This window comes from Lissotriton helveticus, chromosome 1_1 (assembly GCF_964261635.1).
Source record: "Lissotriton helveticus chromosome 1_1, aLisHel1.1, whole genome shotgun sequence".
Classification (NCBI taxonomy): domain Eukaryota; kingdom Metazoa; phylum Chordata; class Amphibia; order Caudata; family Salamandridae; genus Lissotriton; species Lissotriton helveticus.
In genome coordinates, this window is record NC_136057.1 from 700,537,170 (window position 1) to 700,559,257 (window position 22,088).

Sequence of the window (22,088 nt, forward strand, 5' to 3'; positions counted from 1 at the left end):
ACTCATGTAGACCTGCTGCAGATGTCTGTGGGACTTTTAGCATCACTCTCTGATTCTTATAGTTGAAGCATGTGGTAGAACGTTGAACACTCATGTAGACAAGCTGCAGATGTCCGTGGGCCTTTTAGCATCAGTCTCTGATTCCCACAGTTGAATCATGTGGTAGAACGTTGAACACTCATGTAGAAAAGCTGAAGATGTCTGTGGGGCTATTAGCATCACTCTGATTCTTATAGTTGAAGCATGTGGTAGAACGTTGAATACTCATGTAGACCTGCTGCAGATGTCTGTGGGGCTAGTAGCATCACTCTACGATTCTTATAGTTGAAGCATGTGGTAGAACGTTGAACACTCATGTAGACCTGCTGCAGATGTCTGTGGGACTTTTAGCATCACTCTCTGATTCTTATAGTTGAAGCATGTGGTAGAACATTGAACACTCATGTAGACAAGCTGAAGATGTCTGTGGGGCTATTAGCATCACTCTGATTCTTTTAGTTAAAGCATGTGGTAGAACGTTGAACACTCATGTAGACAAGCTGCAGATGTCTGTGGGACTTTTAGCATCACTCTGATTCACACAGTTGAATCATGTGGTAGATCGTTAAACACTCATGTAGACCTGCTGCAGATGTCTGTGGGACTTTTAGCATCACTCTCTGATTCTTATAGTTGAAGCATGTGGTAGAACGTTGAACACTCATGTAGACAAGCTGCAGATGTCCGTGGGCCTTTTAGCATCAGTCTCTGATTCCCACAGTTGAATCATGTGGTAGAACGTTGAACACTCATGTAGAAAAGCTGAAGATGTCTGTGGGGCTATTAGCATCACTCTGATTCTTATAGTTGAAGCATGTGGTAGAACGTTGAATACTCATGTAGACCTGCTGCAGATGTCTGTGGGGCTAGAAGCATCACTCTACGATTCTTATAGTTGAAGCATGTGGTAGAACGTTGAACACTCATGTAGACCTGCTGCAGATGTCTGTGGGACTTTTAGCATCACTCTCTGATTCTTATAGTTGAAGCATGTGGTAGAACATTGAACACTCATGTAGACAAGCTGAAGATGTCTGTGGGGCTGTTAGTATCACTCTCTGATTCACACAGTTGAATCATGTGGTAGAACGTTGAATACTCATGTAGGCCAACTGAAGATGTCTGTAGGACTTTTAGCATCACTCTGATTCTTATATTTGAATCATGTGGTAGAACGTTGAATAATCATGTAGAAAAGCTGAAGATGTCTGTGGGCTATTAGCATCACTCTGATTTTTATAGTTGAAGCATGTGGTAGAACGTTGAACACTCATGTAGACAAGCTGAAGATGTCTGTGGGGCTATTAGCATCACTCTGATTCTTATAGTTGAAGCATGTGGTAGAACGTTGAACACTCATGTAGACAAGCTGAAGATGTCTGTGGGGCTGTTAGTATCACTCTCTGATTCACACAGTTAAATCATGTGGTAGAACGTTGAATACTCATGTAGACCTGCTGCAGATGTCTGTGGGGCTAGTAGCATCACTCTACGATTCTTATAGTTGAAGCATGTGGTAGAACGTTGAACACTCATGTAGACCTGCTGCAGATGTCTGTGGGGCTAGTAGCATCACTCTACAATTCTTATAGTTGAAGCATGTGGTAGAACATTGAACACTCATGTAGACCTGCTGCAGATGTCTGTGGGACTTTTAGCATCACTCTCTGATTCTTATAGTTGAAGCATGTGGTAGAACGTTGAACACTCATGTAGACAAGCTGAAGATGTATGTGGGGCTGTTAGTATCACTCTCTGATTCACACAGTTGAATCATGTGGTAGAACGTTGAATACTCATGTAGGCCAACTGAAGATGTCTGTAGGACTTTTAGCATCACTCTGATTCTTATATTTGAATCATGTGGTAGAACGTTGAACACTCATGTAGACAAGCTGAAGATGTCTGTGGGACTATTAGCATCACTCTGATTCTTATAGTTGAAGCATGTGGTAGAACGTAGAACACTCATGTAGACAACCTGAAGATGTCTGTGGGGCTATTTGCATCACTCTGATTCTTATAGTTGAAGCATGTGGTAGAACGTTGAACACTCATGTAGACCTGCTGCAGATGTCTGTGGGGCTAGTAGCATCACTCTACGATTCTTATAGTTGAAGCATGTGGTAGAACGTTGAACACTCATGTAGACCTGCTGCAGATGTCTGTGGGGCTAGTAGCATCACTCTACGATTCCTATAGTTGAAGCATGTGGTAGAACGTTGAACACTCATGTAGACCTGCTGAAGATGTCTGTGGGACTTTTAGCATCACTCTCTGATTCCTATAGTTGAAGCATGTGGTAGAACGTTGAACACTCATGTAGACCTGCTGAAGATGTCTGTGGGGCTATTTGCATCACTCTGATTCTTATAGTTGAAGCATGTGGTAGAACGTTAAACACTTGTGTAGACCTGCTGCAGATGTCTGTGGGGCTAGTAGCATCACTCTACGATTCTTATAGTTGAAGCATGTGGTAGAACGTTGAACACTCATGTAGACCTGCTGCAGATGTCTGTGGGACTTTTAGCATCACTCTCTGATTCTTATAGTTGAAGCATGTGGTAGAACATTGAACACTCATGTAGACAAGCTGAAGATGTCTGTGGGGCTGTTAGTATCACTCTCTGATTCACACAGTTGAATCATGTGGTAGAACGTTGAATACTCATGTAGGCCAACTGAAGATGTCTGTAGGACTTTTAGCATCACTCTGATTCTTATATTTGAATCATGTGGTAGAACGTTGAATAATCATGTAGAAAAGCTGAAGATGTCTGTGGGCTATTAGCATCACTCTGATTCTTATAGTTGAAGCATGTGGTAGAACGTTGAACACTCATGTAGACAAGCTGAAGATGTCTGTGGGGCTATTAGCATCACTCTGATTCTTATAGTTGAAGCATGTGGTAGAACGTTGAACACTCATGTAGACAAGCTGAAGATGTCTGTGGGGCTGTTAGTATCACTCTCTGATTCACACAGTTAAATCATGTGGTAGAACGTTGAATACTCATGTAGACCTGCTGCAGATGTCTGTGGGGCTAGTAGCATCACTCTACGATTCTTATAGTTGAAGCATGTGGTAGAACGTTGAACACTCATGTAGACCTGCTGCAGATGTCTGTGGGGCTAGTAGCATCACTCTACAATTCTTATAGTTGAAGCATGTGGTAGAACATTGAACACTCATGTAGACCTGCTGCAGATGTCTGTGGGACTTTTAGCATCACTCTCTGATTCTTATAGTTGAAGCATGTGTTAGAACGTTGAACACTCATGTAGACAAGCTGAAGATGTATGTGGGGCTGTTAGTATCACTCTCTGATTCACACAGTTGAATCATGTGGTAGAACGTTGAATACTCATGTAGGCCAACTGAAGATGTCTGTAGGACTTTTAGCATCACTCTGATTCTTATATTTGAATCATGTGGTAGAACGTTGAACACTCATGTAGACAAGCTGAAGATGTCTGTGGGACTATTAGCATCACTCTGATTCTTATAGTTGAAGCATGTGGTAGAACGTTGAACACTCATGTAGACAAGCTGAAGATGTCTGTGGGGCTATTTGCATCACTCTGATTCTTATAGTTGAAGCATGTGGTAGAACGTTGAACACTCATGTAGACCTGCTGCAGATGTCTGTGGGGCTAGTAGCATCACTCTACGATTCTTATAGTTGAAGCATGTGGTAGAACGTTGAACACTCATGTAGACCTGCTGCAGATGTCTGTGGGGCTAGTAGCATCACTCTACGATTCCTATAGTTGAAGCATGTGGTAGAACGTTGAACACTCATGTAGACCTGCTGAAGATGTCTGTGGGACTTTTAGCATCACTCTCTGATTCCTATAGTTGAAGCATGTGGTAGAACGTTGAACACTCATGTAGACCTGCTGAAGATGTCTGTGGGACTTTTAGCATCACTCTCTGATTCTTATAGTTGAAGCATGTGGTAGAACGTTGAACACTCATGTAGACCTGCTGCAGATGTCTGTGGGGCTAGTAGCATCACTCCACGATTCTTATAGTTGAAGCATGTGGTAGAACGTTGAACACTCATGTAGACCTGCTGAAGATGTCTGTGGGACTTTTAGCATCACTCTCGGATTCTTATAGTTGAAGCATGTGGTAGAACGTTGAACACTCATGTAGACAAGCTGCAGATGTCCGTGGGGCTTTTAGCATCACTCTCTGATTCACATGGTTGAATCATGTGGTAGAACGTGGAACACTCATGTAGACCTGCTGCAGATGTCTGTGGGGCTTCTCTGGCCTCAGTTTATCAGCATTCCAATCAGCTCAAGATCTTCTGACCCAAACCTCTAAATAGAGAAATATAGAGTGTTTGGTCACTCTGATTATGGATTGGCCCTGCTCAAAAACGCTTATTGGTTCTGATTCCATTAAAATGATCTCTTCCTCAGATCTGACCTTATTCCTAAATTACGGGCAGCTCTAGAAAGATGTCTATGACCGAGGAAGACCTCAGCTTGACATAATGCAGTTTATGGTGTGGCCATGAACCAGATACCACTCTCTAATAGTTACGCCTTTGTCACCTCAACACCTGGATCACATCCCAAGATATTGCTGAGTTTTCTAGAGAAGATGCTTTCAGCACACGTTTTTGTTAAAGACATTAATACGCAGCCATGCTTCTATTTCAGTAGTAGCCAGGGTAACTTGAATAACAATCGGAGCACTAATCACAAGCCTTGGAGTTAAAGGAATAATGCACTCTGAATGTAAATTTGCGAAGTGAGAAGCAATGAATCTTGACTGTCATTTCTGACCTAATTCTTGTTCTAATTATTTTCTATCAACGTTTTAACTACACAGCTTAGTAGGTTAGTAGAACATACCTCACTCTCACATTAGAACAAGATTAATGCTTAGTGTGTAATAGTGGATTGACCGCAAATCTCACTATGACATAAAAGAAAGGCCACTGAGGGGAGAAAAAGTAACATTAAATATACTGCGACTTGAAAAAAAACATTGCACATGGACATTCATCATTCTTCTTGCATTCATTTTGCTCTCTCTTCCTTTCACAGTACTCAGCACTGATGTAATATGCATAAACATTGTACAGCAACTGATGGAGTAAAACAGATTAGCTTCAAGGATGCTATAATAAATGGGCTAATACTAACTAGCTCCATATATTGACGAATCTCACATCTGCTCTGCTAGCCGTGAAATAGCACACATGAAGTTACTTCTTTAGTAGATGATATCCGGGAGAAGAATGTTCCACTGTTGTAAAGAGAAGGGAGGAGCATGGGTTTGGAGGTTGTAATTAGGACTACAAAAGGTGACCGTTGCTATGTCCTAGCATGATCATATATAACACATACAGTATGTAACAGGACGTGGTAAAATGGAATGCATTGCAAGAGAGAGCTACTCACAGGAGCTGCATTTCAATATTCCTGTAATTGTTTGGAATTTAGACTTGAACAAATCCCTACTTGACTGGTTAGATGGCATCTTTGGGTATCTGATGTTGCAACTACGACACACAAAGACTAAGGAGTCACTAATGCTCTCACTGTATTCAGGATCAGACTGTATCTGGACGCTCTCCTTGGTTTGATTTACAGATATTTTCTATGTGGGTATGTTAGACTTGGCTCAGTTGGCATGGGTCTACTCTACATTTTTTCCTTTGCCTCCTGTGTTTTTGCTGTGTGTTGAACTCTGTTTTGCTGGTCTAGATGCTTTGGGCACTTTGCCACTGCTGTTCAGTGCCAAAGTGCAAGTGCTCTCTTTGTACATTTTTATTATGGATTAGTGATTCCATGATTGGTATATTTTGTTTACTTGTCAGACCCAAGTATAGTGCACTGTGTGTGCACAGGGCCTGTAAATCAAATGCTGCTAGTGGGCTGCAGCACTGATTGTACCACCCACAGAAGCAGCCTTGAAAATGTAACTCTGCCTGCCATTGCAGAGCCTGTGTGCAGTCTGGACTGCCATGTCGACTTGGCAAGTGCACACACTTGCCAGTCCCTAAACCTTCCCTTTTCTACATATTAGTCACCCCGAAGGTAGAGTCAAGGTGCTGCCCCATTTCCTTACTACCTCTCCCGAGCAAAGTATTGGAAAAATACATCAATAAACATCTGTCTGACCATTTCGAAAATACAAGTAGCTTGGATCCCTCTCAATCTGGTTTCAGGCCCAAATACAGCACGGAGTCTGCTCTGTTGGAGGTCACGGATAACATCAGGATGACTTTAGACAGCGGCCACTCAACGATTCTCGTGCTATTGGACCTTTCTGCCGGGTTCAACACGGTCTCCCACCAGATATTGCTCAGGAGATTGGACTTAGAGGACTTGCTCTTCGGTGGATGACGAGCTTCCTGTCCTCCTGTTCCCAGACTGTCAATTTAGGCCCTTTTCAGTCGAAGACGATGGAACTGACCAAAGGAATTCCCCAGGGCTCATACTTGAGCCCTACATTGTTCAACATCTATATTGGTGCCTTTTCGCCTATTTCATATGCTGACGACACCCAGCTCCTCTTCTCATTTAACAAATCTACCATGTCGGTTCAGTCCACATTCTCTGCTGGAATTATAGCTATCGCTAATTGGATGAAAAGCAATTTTCTCCAACTCAACGCAGGGAAGATGGAGATTATGCTCTTTGGAGATGCACCTTTGCTGTGGACACCAGACTGGTGGCCGGTAGCCCTTGGCTCTCCCCCTCGCCCTAAGGGCCTTGTTAAAAACCTGGGCATTCGTCTAAACTGTGCCTTGTCCTTGAACGAGCATGCTGCTCACACTGCGGCTCCTACTTCTATGTGTTGGGCTTGCTACAATGTGTTTTCCCTCTCCTTCCTGATTCCACTCGTAAAACCCTCATTCAGACTTTGGTAATGAGCCGACTCGACTACTGCAATGCTCTCCTTGTCTCGCCAATGAGTCCTCGCTTAGCATTGCAAGTGATCCAGAACACTGCAGTGCGCCTTGTCTTGAATGCCCCGCCGAAAACTACCTCCCATCCCCTTCTTCAACAGCTCCACTGGCTTCCAATACGCAAGCGTGTTAAATTCAAAGTTTGCTGCATCTTCCACAAGGCCTTGCATAATAAAGGTCCTCTCTACATTTCTATGGAATTAAAGCATTACGCCCCTACCAGGACCCTCAGGTCAGGAAGCAAATCGCTTATCTTAGTCCCCTGGGTCAGGAAAACAAGGCTAGGTGGGAAATCTTTTTCCTACCTTGCTCCCCTCTACTGGAACCAGCTCCCCATTCACCTGAGACAATATCCGGACAGTCTGCGCTTCAGGAAACTTCTTAAGACTGCCCTATTTTAATAATGCCCGTTAGTCTGTCCAGCAGCACAGTCCAAAGTGCAGAGATACCCCTAAGGGGATGATTCAGGAGCTATAGAAAGAAATAAAAATAAAATAAATAAATAAATAAAATGTGGGCAGGGTGCATTGTCTGTGAAAGGTAGGACATGCCATGATGTGTGTGGCTTGTCCTAATAGTGAAATACTGCCGATTTCGTGTTGCACTATTGCACGGTGACCTGTTCCCATAGGACAGAATTGGTAGTTTTGTTTATAACATCTTCTAAACATAACTGGCACTGGGAACAAGGTAGAAAAATAAAGTTTAGTATGCCTGAACTCAGATTGTTAAAATGCATCTTTTAGTGAGGGTGATTTTTACACTCTGTGTTTGAAAACACCACTTTTAGAAAGTAGGTATTTTCTTGCCTAACCATCCAGTGTGCCTCTGCTTGGTTTCTATATTGCATGTCTGGCTTTTGGATAACAGGGAGTGGAGAGGGGCAGCGGCTCCAGAAGTCTGATGTCCGGCCTGTGCTAAATAGACCTGGGCTGCATTTAGAGTAGGAGAGGAGATTTCCTTTCACCTGAATGGGCCTGGTCTGCCTTCAACAATGCTGTCTCCACCTCCTGCCAGGAACCTGCACCAGTGAGGAGAGAACTGGTTTTGGCTGGGTACATACACTCTCATAGAACAGAGGATTGTGGTGCATAAAAAGAGGGGCCCAGACCCCAGAGTTTAGATCACTTCTGGGAATCAAGAGGAACCTTTGCCAAGGAGAAGAGCCGGAGAAGCTGAGGAGGAATACTGCCCCTGTGCTGTTTGCTGTCTGGGGTTGGCCTGCAGTGGCTACTTGCTGCCAAGAAAAGAAGAAAAGGACTTTGCTGTTTGCTCTGTCAGCTGCTTGAAGAAAAGCTCTCCAAGGGCTTGAAACTGAGCTTGCTTTCTGTTCTGAAGTCTCAGGGACACAAAGACTTCACCACCAGCTCCCCTGAATTTCCTTGCTGGGAATTCTAACCTGCCAAGAGGTGCGTGCTGCTGTCTGGACCCCTAGAGAACGGTTTTCCGCTGGGAGCTGGAAAATAGATGCAACATTGAAGAAGCGAGACGCATCGCACCTGTTACCGACGCATCGCCAAAGAAACTGTCGCAGCGCCTGCCGTGGCTCGAGAAATCACTGCACACCGCATCGAGTGCACCGATCTCCGAATTCCTGGTCACCGCACCGAGTCCAATGCTAAGTCTGCTGTGCGGCTGCACGCGTTCAGGCATCGTCACTGGATTGTCGCATCGCATCGAGGTGCCAAGTCTGTTGCATCGTTGGGGGAAGCAGTAAGAAACCAGCACATCACCTCCCAACGCAGTAAGAAACCGATGCATCACCTTCTCTTTGGTAAGGAACCGATGCATCACCTCCTGTGCGCTGCAGTAAGAAACCGATGCATCACCTCCCCCGAAGCAAGGAACCAGCGCATCACCTTCCCGGAGTGTGTGGAACCAACGCATCACCTTCCCTGCTGCCCATTTTGTTTGTTTGCGTGACGCATTCCAGGTGCTTTGTGAGAAAAGTACTGCATCTGCAATTTGCATGAACTGAACCATTTCTACCATCTGAAAGTCATATTTTTATTACTGTATTGTGGATTTTTGTTGTTTGGTCTTGTTTTGGTTTAGATAAAAATTGCTTATTTTTCTAAACTGGTGTGGTGTCCATTTGTAGTGTTTTCACTGTATTACTGTATGTGTTCACAAATGCTTTACACACTGCCCCTGAGATAAGCCTGCCAACTTGTGCCAAGCTACCAAGGGGGTGAGCAGGGGTTATTTTAGGAGTTTCCCCCCTTACCCTGACTAGAAGCAAGAGTCCCTATTTGGACAAAGGTACCTACCTCTGCCAACTAGAGACCCCCACATCTAATAGGGTAACTGTAAGAAAGTCACCTTGGCTATGTGGACTTTTCATCTTTTACTGAACACTATATTTTACTGGTATTAGGACTTAATGCAATGTAGCACTGTTATTCAATGCCATAGTGAATGTGCCTTGGCTCTAATATGGTTAGGTCTAAATTGGTCTCAACCAACTGATCTTTTAAACTTTCCAGGAAGGATGACACAGAAATTGGACCAGTGGCGTGGAACTTACATTTCAAATGCACTCCAGAAAACAGTTACTTGCCCTCTGTGGCCAAGACGGGATGGGGGTTTGTTTACAGCTGGACAATTAATAGGGATTAGACATGAAGAAGCGGGACCGCAACCTTTGGCAGAAAGCATGACAGCTTTCATAAACCTCTTTTTACATAGAGCTCCAAATGGGCTTGCTATGCTCAAATCCATTCCCAAGCCTCTCCTTGACTTTCTGACTCTAATCCCAACAGGAAGAAAAATTGTTATTTGCCCCAAGATAGGGATGAGATCTCAACTAAATATGGAAATTAGTAAGCGGAGCCAGAACTCGCCCTGATATTGGAAGAGGTTAGCCATTTTGGTACTTTTTACATTAAAGTAAAAAGGATGTGCTCCAAAAGAGATGTGAATAGGTTAAGAAAGTAGACAGACTGGATAGGAAACATTCTCCAATAACTGCAAGTACCCAGGATAAGCCCGAGACCTCACCATCACCTCCTCAGAAGAATTCTAGATCTGGGAAAACAGCACATGACGAAGAAGGTCCTATTGGCAGAAGACTCCAGGATCATGGTGGCTCAATCCTTTTTTGACTGCCCCAGGGACACAACCCAGAACGGCTCCAAGAGGACCCAGGTGACCACAGAGGACTGGACCTTGTAGGAATATTGACTGGGCAGATACCAGGCAGGCTAAAGCCTGACTGAGGACCTGGGGTTTGCAGGAGTGACAAGAAATAGTTTTTTTAGCAGGTTGTGAAAAGGAAATGTGGGCCTAGTAATTTTTCTACTTCTAGGGGATTGCGAGCAGACTCTGAGGCTTGCCAAGGAAGGGTGCACTCAAGGCAGACAAGAAAACCATGTTCTTTTCGCTCTGGTCTTTTTAAGGGACCCCACCAGTACAGATATCTGGCCTTCTAGAACCCTGCCCTACTGCAACCACAAGCTTTGCCACGCTGGTGGTTTTTGAGAACTAAAAGAGGCTGCAAATCTATCGCAATGATAAAGCTACCGTAGCATATTCAGAATCCAGCTCAGTCCTGCTCAGAACATTTGGTGCTATAATCGGTAGCTTCATTGGGAGCTTAACACTTTGGAATTTTACTTGGAGGGACCAGCTCAGCCTTGGACCATATTCCCTTGGAGGACTTTAACATTCAAAAAGTAGACTGATTCAGAAGGCCAACACTCTCGACCATGCCAACCCCTCCCGCCCCTCCCTCTCTCTCTCTCTCTCTCTCTCTCTCTCTCTCTCTCTCTCTCTCTCTCTTCTCTCTCCCCTCTCCCCTCCCCCCTCCCCTCTCCCCTCTCCCCTCTCCCCTCTCCCCTCTCCCCCCTCTCCCCCCTCTCCCCTCTCTCTCTCTCTCTCTCTCTCTCTCTCTCTCTCTCTCTCTCTCTCTCTCTCTCTCTCTCTCTCTTCTCTCTCCCCTCTCCCCTCCCCCCTCCCCTCTCCCCTCTCCCCTCTCCCCTCTCCCCTCTCCCCTCTCCCCTCTCCCCTCTCCCCCCTCTCCCCTCTCTCCGCTCTCCGCTCTCCGCTCTCCGCTCTCCGCTCTCCTCTCTCCTCTCCCCTCTCTCCTCTCCCCTCTCTCCGCTCTCCGCTCTCCTCTCTCCTCTCTCTGCTCTCCTCTCTCCTCTCCCCTCTCTCCTCTCCCCTCTCTCCGCTCTCCGCTCTCCTCTCTCCTCTCTCTGCTCTCCTCTCTCCTCTCTCCTCTCTCCCCTCTCCCCTCTCCCCTCTCCCCCCTCTCCCCTCTCTCCGCTCTCCGCTCTCCGCTCTCCGCTCTCCGCTCTCCTCTCTCCTCTCCCCTCTCTCCTCTCCCCTCTCTCCGCTCTCCGCTCTCCTCTCTCCTCTCTCTGCTCTCCTCTCTCCTCTCTCCTCTCTCCTCTCTCCCCTCTCCCCTCTCCCCTCTCCTCCCCTCTCTTCTCTAAGTTGCAAGAGGCAAAACCTGACTAAATGTTCAAATCAGTTCAGAAGGCACAGAGATGCTTGAAAGTTGCTATGCTGGGAGGGAAACTCCACTCCAGCCAGGCTGTGCCATGCTGGCAGACATGGACTCATGTGATGGGGGTAGCAAAATGAACATCAGACCATATGCCTCACATAGACACGTGTCTTACTGATTCAGTATTACTGAGCCAGTGTGGGCAAGGCAGACATGAGTCGCATGTAACACTGTGATGTGCTGGTCTAGCTTCTCCAAAGACCTCTGACACACAGGAAGGTCCCCTATTTGGAAGGGGTCGCAGATGTTTTTCTTTGAAGGGTTTGCCACTTATCCATTCACTGCTAACCCATTCGAGAGATTTCTGTGCAGTGCTCCTGTTGATTACACACTGGAAATACCTCTCTCTGAGGAATAGATATTTTTGTAATCCTATTCTGCAAGACCTTTTCCTGGTGGTGAGTGAGAAAAGACTCGCAAATAAGTCGTTTTAATGGTAGAAAGGCTCCAGTTCTCCTTAAATTCAGGGAAATAGTATATATAAATAATCATGTCTGTGATATATTCCAAATTCCGCTGCTGATTTCTAGGCACAGAAACATATTAACACCCAAACATCATGACAGTGTACCTCGGAGTGGCAGTACATATAGATTTTGTCCATCAATTTGAGTTGCTTTTCCAATCTCCCTGCTCAAACGAATGTACCCTTTCAGCAGTAAATCCAAACATCCAGACATTGAAAATCGATAGGTCTTATACTTCAGAGGCAGAAGAATAGAAATAAAAAATGTGATTAATGAAAGCCATTGTAAATGCATAGTTTGCATAAACCTTCATCGTGAATTAGATGTGTCTGGTTTGAATAGTTCTTTATGTCAGAATTACTACACAAATGTGGTTTATACATAGGCTAAAACAGTAGAGCTGTTCTTGAATAAGATCGCACAATTCTAGTTGGTTAACATATTTCACATGGTTCTCTCTTGTTTTTTTAGGAAGTCAGCAGCTCGCCATAAGAATATAGTATTGAACGTATTGTGAACTTGCATATTAGTGGCATCATCTTAAGATGGAATTGATCATGAGTAGTTTATTTTTTGTATGTGTAATTCAACAGCTTCTGCTGGAGCATTTGGAGTGCCTTGTTTCCAGGCATGAGCGCTCTCTGAGGATGACGGTGGTGAAACGACAAGCACAGTCTCCTTCAGGAGTTTCCAGTGAGGTTGAAGTTCTTAAGGCACTGAAATCTTTGTTTGAGCACCACAAAGCTTTAGATGAAAAGGTATGTAAAAACGTATTTTTTTTAAACTATAAAACAAATAGGTTCTATATTATGTTGCTTGTTCATAGCTTTTGATTTAAGAAGTCTGTTTTCACCTAAACATGTTGGGCTAGCTGCTATTCGTGCTAAAAATTCTTAAATTGCCCTGATCACGCTGTGAATTGTGTCTCATTTCACTACATTGTTGTAAAATATTGTAGAAGGCACAACTATGAAACTATTTAGAATAATAGACAGACCTGCAATCAGTTCACTTTCTTCTATGTCCACGATTGCCCCCCATGTGTTATCCTTTGCAGCTTGGATCATTGGTTCTATCCTGGTTTTGCCACTCCCCTGCATCTTCCTGCCCTTATTGGCAAAATCATGTCACAAGTTTTTAATGACCTTATATGTGTTGTTGCTACACAAGCAGCCATCTTGCCTTGTTTGGCAAAAGCATAGTCTCTTGGGCTTAATCTTAACTGAGACCCCAGGACTAGAGACCGCAACCTTGTGCTCAGCACCCATTTTTTTCCTTTGTTTATTTTCTGTCAGCTACATATTCAGATTGTCCTGTGGTCATTAGATTTCATTTCAGTGGTGTCCGAGTTAGTACATTGCGCAGAGTATCCAGCTCCTAAAACCTGACCCTCTCCATCTCCTTTCAAATAAAGTGATAATCTCCTTCCCCGGTGAATGTTAGGGTGTTATCCTTTGGCAAATTCTTAATCATAAACTCATTTTTTCGGTTTTGTAAACGGTCCATTCTTAATTGGACAGTTAGTTAGTTTTGACTGTGCCCCGTTCCAGTCAATGTTACTTGATTCTTACGACCGTAAAAAGGAATGATTAGTTGAAATATGTTACTCTGTTAATTCCCTTGCCATGTGGTAATTGAAACAGAGGCATTGACCGCAAATTTGCATCAAATGTTAGGCATTAATGATTTCCCAAAGTTCATTTATGAACTATGGTGCATTGCTTAGTATACTGCACTGCCAATGACAGAGGTCATGCAGCAGCAGAAAGGCCTGAGCCTTTTGCACTTGTTAAATATGTAGGACATAAACAAGCCCAATATCTATCCTTCTAAAGGGTTGTTTAAGCAAACAGTTCCGAAGGCTTAAGAGCTACTATCACTCCAGTGGTATGTTTCTCAAAAACCAATTGGAAAGTAGCTCCTCTTGATTTAGTCCTATGGAATAAATTCAAGATATTTTTGGAATTCACTACTTTGCACAAATATTTCTCGGGACAGTCACAGTTTTCCCTGGAGTAATCTCATAATGTTTTGGGCATTTCATTTCACTTCAGCAAATGTACACCAAGCATTTGCTCATGTGAAACTCCCTGACTAAGTCAAAATATACTTTCTAACTTATTTTTCTGCTTTTTTTCTCCATGTGAACGAATTTTGTACATGAAAAAAAACTTTTCGCCCCTTATTTCTCAAACAAGGTTTTAAGGAGCTTTGTCAATGGTCAAAGTCTTTCCAACCAAATTCATCGGGGCTGTTCTATATAGAAAGTTGCAAGTTATAGTTCCCTTGAAAGTGAAAAATAACCAATATACCAGTGGCGACTCCACCGCTAAGGTTGGCAGTGTAAAAAAAGGAAAACTAAATGATAATAACTTGATGTTATCAGCATTTTATTTGTTCCTGCCCAGCCTCTTGTAGGGGAGGGGCAGATCAGAGTAGGGGGGAGGAGTGGTGGGCACTCTGTGAGTGCGAAATGACTGATTGGCTGACCCTGACGGGCAGGGGCGGCTCCTCCACTAGGGCAGAGGAGCGTCGCCATACTGTTTTCTCGAAGTGCGAGAAGCAAAAACTTTAATGGTAAAACTACCATTTTGTGCTTCTGCTTCTCGCACTGCGTGAATGCAGAAGTGTTTGGTTGGGGGCAGGCAGGTGGGCAAGTCTGCTCTAGGACATGGGAGAAGAAGCTCCTACTGTTTGGTCGGACCTCTGAGGCTGCCCAAACCAGTCATGCACACTCTGCCCTTTCTCCAGGTAGATTGTAATGCAACCTACATGGAGAAAATGGCCTCCCCATAGGCTCCTGACTGGGCGCCGTCCCGACCAATCACAACGCTGCTATTGCAGCTTTGTGATTGGCTTAGGGGAGGGGAGAGAGGCTGCCTGATACCTGTTTCTGCCGGAAAAGGACAGCAGGAGAGCATGTCAGGAGCAGAGACTATGCGGTACATAACCCAGGAAGGTATGTTTATTTTGAAAATTAACCCCCCCTGTGTCACCCTCCCCCCCGGCAAGTCATTCCGGCCGTGACTGATGTCAGGCCAGCCAAACAGCCATTTGCACTTTGCATGTTCTCCACCCAGGCTGCATTACAGCCTGGGTAGAGAACATGCCTAGGCGCCCAGTCCCTGGCTGAGTGCCGAACTAGGGTGGTCAGACCAATCACAGCACTGCATTGCAGCATTTGTGATTGGCAATGGGAAGCCTGTGAGCCCGAGTGCTTCCTGCTTGCACAGAAGAAGCCAGGAAGAGGATGGAAGAGAGGGTGTGGCCGGCAGGTAAGTTAATTGTAACCCCCTTTCCAACCCCACTCCTGCTTCCCCAGAGCAGCTGCAACTGCAATATACTGAATGTACACAGACATTTGATGCACAATAACGTGGAGTCCGCTCCCGTTGCTAACACGACTTCTATACAATTTCACAGAGATTTTCCTCGAAATACCTTGTATTGCATTATGTATATTGCTTGTTTTCCATTTTCCAAGGAAAAACAAACGTGACAAAACAGGTGCTGACTAGTGTTTTGAAAGAGTCATCAAGAAGTAAATGCTTGGCCTTTAAGAATAATGAATACCATGAAAAATACCGAGCATAAGAATTTCAATTTTTTTGTGACTACCATAACTGAGAAATTACTCTCAATTTTGAAGATAATTCTAGTGGAGTGCTCAAGAATCCATTTATATTACATGGTCTGTTTATCACAAAGCTGAAGTGACAAAGCTTTCCTGGCTGTCCCCCGCATCAGAAAGTCCCATATGGAAGGAAGGTCTTTTTCATATTTAGCCCCTCTCCATTGGAATATGTTACCTTACCACATGCGCACATGCTCGGGCCATCTGAAATTAAGGAAACTGCTCAAGACAGAATTGGTTTGATCTGGTGTTTCCATTGTCTGTGATCCTTCTGTGTGCCAAGATACACCTTCTGGAGTGATTCATGCGCTATATAAGTTAGATTAACATAAAATAACATAGCATAACATGGACGTTGTGCTCCTCGGGGAATACTTGGTAGCATTTCTTCCCCCTGTAGCATCTGTTTACATCTTACACTATCCTAATTGATTGCATTGATTGTGATACTGGATTTCTTTTTTGGGAAATATTCCTAAAATTTGGGTTTGTGTAAGCCAACAGCACACAGCCACTGACGTTTTGTTTAGATAGATGTTAGGCATTTCAACTACATCCCACTCTTGGTACAAATGTACTTCTGCCATTGATATGAGTAAATCTTTGATCCTACCAAGTGTAGCAATATACAGAAAATACTGCACAAACTCACATGATTGTGAGTGTTAAATTATTTTTGGCAGTGGAAAAAAATGGTATAACGATGACCATGCTAGCTGGGAAACTGCGGTTTGCTTTTCTGAAACAAAGTTTCCTGAGTGCACAAGCTTTGCTCAATTGTAGTTAAAATCCTTTGCTACTTTGTGCAACAGGTTTCATGATGTAGTATGTCTAGCGCAAAGGACTCCAAGCACCATGAACTCTACAGCGCACTCAGGCCTCCACTGCTATGCCTCCCTTTTGATATAAGACTTTTGTGGAGGGGTGCCAATTGGGGTAGTGGCCAGGTCTGGGATGGTGGGAGAATGGGTGATTGTGGTAGGGGAAGTTTCACAGCTCGGATAAGTGTTAGAAGGGAGATTCACGACTGTGGTGTAGGTTAGGAACAGGGTTAGCCGCAAAGAATGCAGATCTTGGGAGTATTGTTAAACTCTGCTGTTGAAAATATTGAGAGATGTGAACTAACCCATTTCTGAACCTGACCTCATGTGCTCACCAAGATCACCTCCCTTTGAAGAGCTATGATATCCGAATCTGCTGAAAGTTCAGTGATAATCCGCAGGAAAAGCTGAAACCAGCCATGAAATGTCCAGCATGACTGCAACTTTAGAGCGGAGATTCTGTGCTTTGCCCAGGTTGGAAGTTTCATATAAAGTCTCCCTTCACAGATAAAGTTATTCAGCAGGGAAGTACCAGTTTTCTAATACCTTTGCAAGATGAAGGGGATTAGTGATGGGATGCTATTGTCTAGTTTAGCTGGGTCAGCTTTGGCTTCATCTGAATGGTTTGACTTGACATGATATCATTGCGTCAGGTGCTACGTCGCTCAGAGTAGAATTAAGGAAAGAGAGACAGAAAGGGGACTGTGATTGTCACCTTGTATGGCGTTTACCAGAAACGATGCTCTACAACTTTGCGTTGACACATATTTCTGCTTCCACGTTTCAGGATAAATATTCTAAGACACTGCTTCATGTGCTTGCACAGACAGACATGCCAAATTAGATACTATTTATAGACAGCAAAACTCTCCATAAGGGATAGGAGGCGGGAGAAAGGAACAAAAATCAAACATCAAAGATTGTTGAGTCACCCACAACACTGCACGCATTCAGGAGCTAGGATGACCTCAAAACGAGATCTGTTTCCGTAGCAACATCAAACATGACTAGTTAGCTTTATTATGCACACCAGCTAGCAAGAAAAAGAGGAGGAGTAATTATAGAGGAGTACAGTCAAGGACAATAGGCTCTTCACCAGCACCTACCTGCCTCTTCTACTTACCGACAATTAAGGTAACGTAGAAGTAGTCATTTTCTACCAAGCTCAACCTCTGCCTGTCTTGTGGAACCTTACACATAAACAGAATCGTGCAACTGTGCATGTTGGAAGAGACATGGCTTAATTTAAAATCTTTCTATTTCTATGGATGTTGCTTTAGAGCATAGGACCCATACAACTAATTTTATAAACGCAATCATTTTATATTGCAAAACAAGTCAATTTAACATGCATAGTGTGTGCGTGCATTTCTGGGTTCGGACTGCAGAGACTGAAAATGTGCATTTGGATCAGCGCCATCTTTCACAGAAGTTGATCAACAGCAACTGCTCTCTTCAATGGGGTATATGATGGCCTGCATATTGAAATGAGTCCGAAAAAAGTATTTTTCAGTGTTCTGGTATAATCTCGACTAGGAGATTAAAAATAATCATTTAGTGGCGAAATCACTGTAGAAAGTAAACAAACTCTTTCTGTTCAATCTTCCAAAGCTGTGGAAAAGTTTCCAACATCAGGTATGGTTTACACTTAGTGATCACAGATCATGTGGAGGTCTAAAGTTTATTGAGGAAATACTATGTGTACCTTTGATTACAATATTAAACTCCGTTGTTTACTGCAAAGGTAACCAGTGCAGAAGAGGACGCAATATTACTAGCAGATTTGAATAAAAAATAAAAAACACACAAAACTTGTTAAGTCAATGCTTATAAAAGTGTGGTCCGAGTTAAAGGAAAACTAAGAAATTCCCTAAAATGTTCTCGATGAGCATTAAGTGTAGGCAATCCACCTTTTCTCCGTGGTCACCCCATATAGTTTATTGTTGGTTTTTAGACTGTATTCCCTGGCACGGCTTTCCAGCAGCCAGTGTATGTGCTCTGACTTCTAAAACATGGAGACATTTGCTAATTTTTGCCATATTTAACTTTTCTATAAGTCCATAATGTATGGTGCAGAAATAAACCCATGACATGAAAAGTTAACTGTCACTTATGGGCTGCAGCACTCATTGTGCTATCCACTAAGAAACATGGCTTCAGGCCAACCACTGTAACCTGACTGCTGCAGTGTGAAACTTGGGGTGTGACCTGTTAAAATAACTCTTTTTGAAAGGTAATTGCTTCCCCTTTTAATATTAGTAGCACCTATATGGCCTTGTGACTGACAAGATATGGTGCATAGTATTTAAAATGTGGAACAGGTATAGAATTAAAATTGCCCCCAGAGCCTGGGCGAAAGCTTGTCAACTGCAGTGCACCTCAGAGGAGAATGAGCAGATTGAGGAACACTCGGTGCCAGGGCAGTGTTGCACTCAAAGACCAGCATCACCTGCATTGTCCAGAACAGGGAGCAGTGTGTCCACCCACAGTTTGCCAGTATTATAACTGAAGGACAGACAGGCAGAAAGGTCCTTAAAATTGCAGCTAGCTACTCTGGCCTTGAGGAGAATAAGCGAGCCTTAGCTGCTGAAGAAAATAAATTGGCCTTGGCTGCTGAGGAGAAAAAGATTACCTTTGTCTTAGGGGAAGAAAAAGTCCTGCTGATCCATGAGATGAGCCAGTGCAAAAGGTATTTGATGTCATGGAGGGCACCTGAGTCACGTGATGATGGTGGCAGTGATTCGGAAGTGCACAGAGTCCCAGACCACAGCTGGGCATTAAGATACAAAAGGGGATGATGGACGGAGCGTTTGAACAAATCAAACACTCACCCCCAGTCAACTGATCTGGGTTTAATCCATCACCATTCTTTAGCTCACTCGGCCACCCCAGTTCAGACATGGCTATATGCAAATCAGTCTGACCCTGTGCCTCATGGGAACAGTCCAGCCCGAACTGCCAAGCCATGTCTTCCCTGGACCGGAAACAAGCATCCTGGGACCGGTTTCGGATTCATAATCCTCATCAGCCAGGCTATCTTGAATCCAGTGGCCAAGTGAGCAAGGGACTCGCGTCTGAGCATACCCTGCCACACTGAGGGCGAACAAAGCGATACAAAAGGGGATGATGGACGGGAGCGTTTGAGCAAATCAAACACTCACCCAGTCAACTGATCTGGGTTTAATCCATCACCATTCTTTAGCTCACTCGTTAGCTCACCAGTTCTGGGACACCCCCGCGCCGCACGGCCACCAGCTGCTGTGTGTGCCTCCCCGCCTTCTGCCTCGCTGCCCCGGCTCCGCCACGTGACCACGCCCCCTGACATCGAGCGGCGTGGTCTGTGCCAGCTTCCTGTCTGTTGTTGCCATAGTGATCTGCTAATTTGTATTGTATTGCATTGTGCTGCTTGCTGTTGTTTTTCTTTCCCCACTTGTGCCTGTTATCGCCTTCGTTTTTCTTCACGCACCCGTCTCCCCGTTGTTGCCATAGTGATCTGCTAATTTGTATTGTGCTGTTTGCTGTTGATTTGTTTTCTTTCCCCACTTTTGCCTGACTTCACCTTTGTTTTTACGTCCCCGTCTCATCCCTCCCCGCTCCCCGCTTCCCGCCATCACCGCTAGCCCCGCCCCTTTTCTTTGTGTACCCTCCCCGCTCCCGCCTCCCAGCTGCTCCGCCCCCCCGCGCACTTGGCCATATATGGCGACCGTGCGACGCAGGTGAGTGTGACCCAGTTCTGGGACACCCCCGCGCCGCACGGCCACCAGCTGCTGCGTGTGCCTCCCCGCCTTCTGCCTCGCTGCCCCGGCTCCGCCGCGTGACCACGCCCCCTGACATCGAGCGGCGTGGTCTGTGCCAGCTTCCTGTCTGTTGTTGCCATAGTGATCTGCTAATTTGTATTGTATTGCATTGTGCTGCTTGCTGTTGTTTTTCTTTCCCCACTTGTGCCTGTTATCGCCTTCGTTTTTCCTCACGCACCCGTCTCCCCGTTGTTGCCATAGTGATCTGCTAATTTGTATTGTGCTGTTTGCTGTTGATTTGTTTTCTTTCCCCACTTGTGCCTGACTTCACCTTCGTTTTTACGTCCCCGTCTCATCCCTCCCCGCTCCCCGCTTCCCGCCATCACCGCTAGCCCCGCCCCTTTTCTTTGTGTACCCTCCCCGCTCCCGCCTCCCAGCTGCTCCGGCCCCCCCGCGCACTTAGCCATATATGGCGACCGTGCAATCGCGCAGCGGTCACGCGCAGCGGGCGCGCCGATTGTGCGCCAAAGGCGCGCCAAAGGCAAGCCCGTCTGCGCCCGTCCGCGCCCGTCCGCGCCTGGACCGCGCCCAGCGCCAGGACCCCTGGCCCCCACCGACGGAAGCCGACCCGACGAACCTACAACACCGCCGAACTCATCGCACTCAACACCGGCGGCATCCCGGGATGTCACCGAGCCACCCCGAAGCACACCCACGGACCCTTCAGCTGCCACGCCTGCAAGTTCACCTGCATCCGGACCTTCCCTGCACCCGCCAAGCCGAACACCAGCAGCAACCACCTCAAGTGCATCCTGCTCAACACCCGCTCCGTCCACAGACACGCCATCGAACTCTGGAACCTCCTGGACAGCACAGCCCCTGACATCGCCTTCCTCACGGAGACCTGGATGAACGTCTCCTCAGCGCCCGACATCGCCATCGCCATCCCAGAGGGCTACAAGATCACCCGGAGGGACCGCACCGCCAACCAGATGGGAGGAGGCATCGCCATCATCCACAGAGACACCATCCGCATCACGACCAACACCGACGACACCCTAACCACCGCCGAACACCTGCACTTCCAGATCCACACCGACCCGAAGACCACCCTCAGAGGCACCCTGATCTACCGACCCCCGGGACCACGCACACGATTCAGCGAGGCCATCGCCGACTTCATCAGCCCGCATGCCCTCCCCTCCGCCGACTACATCCTCCTGGGGGACCTCAACTTCCACCTGGAGAACAACAGCGACCGCAACACCATCACCCTGCTCGACAACCTCGCCAACCTCGGACTCAAGCAGCTGGTGTCCACCCCCACCCACCTCGCCGGACACACACTCGACGCCGTCTTCTCATCCAGCAAAGACATCGCCTTCAGCCACGCAACAGGACTCCACTGGACGGACCACAGCTGCGTCCACTTCACCTTCAAAAGAACGACGATCCACCACCATCAGCAACAGGCTGCCCGAAGAAGCTGGAACAAGATCACAGCCGACCAGCTCACCGCCTCCCTGAGCCAGCACCCTCCTGCCGGCTCAGCGAACCCCAGCCAGGCCGCCGACAACCTCACGAAGTGGATCAGCAACTGCGCGGACGAACTCGCCCCTCTGAGGACCCCGCCCAGCAGACCCGGCAGCAGAAAAACCCCATGGTTCACCGACGAACTCAAGAGCTCCAAGAAGAACTGCCGAGCCCTCGAGAAAGTATGGAGAAGGGAACCAACTATGGACAACATGACCACCCTCAAGCTCGCCACCCGGAAACACCACCAACTGATCCGCGCCACCAAGAAAAATACTTACAAGGACCGGCTGGACAACAACGCACACAACTGCAAGGAACTCTTCAACATCGTGAAAGAGCTCTCCAACCCCAACGCCGGAAACAACGACATCACCCCGTCGCAAGACCTCTGCAACTCCCTCGCGTCCTA

The 22,088-nt window shown here is 45.9% G+C and overlaps 1 protein-coding gene across 1 annotated transcript in view; it reads left to right on the forward strand.

Moving 5' to 3' along the window:
* PPFIA2 (PPFI scaffold protein A2) overlaps window positions 1–22,088 on the forward strand; it is a 2,034,471-nt gene that overhangs the window by 1,033,611 nt on the left and 978,772 nt on the right. The window contains exon 5 of the mRNA XM_078674230.1: window positions 12,545–12,709. Within this exon, the coding sequence (XP_078530356.1) occupies window positions 12,545–12,709 (165 nt within the window). The remainder of the gene's footprint in view (window positions 1–12,544; window positions 12,710–22,088) is intronic.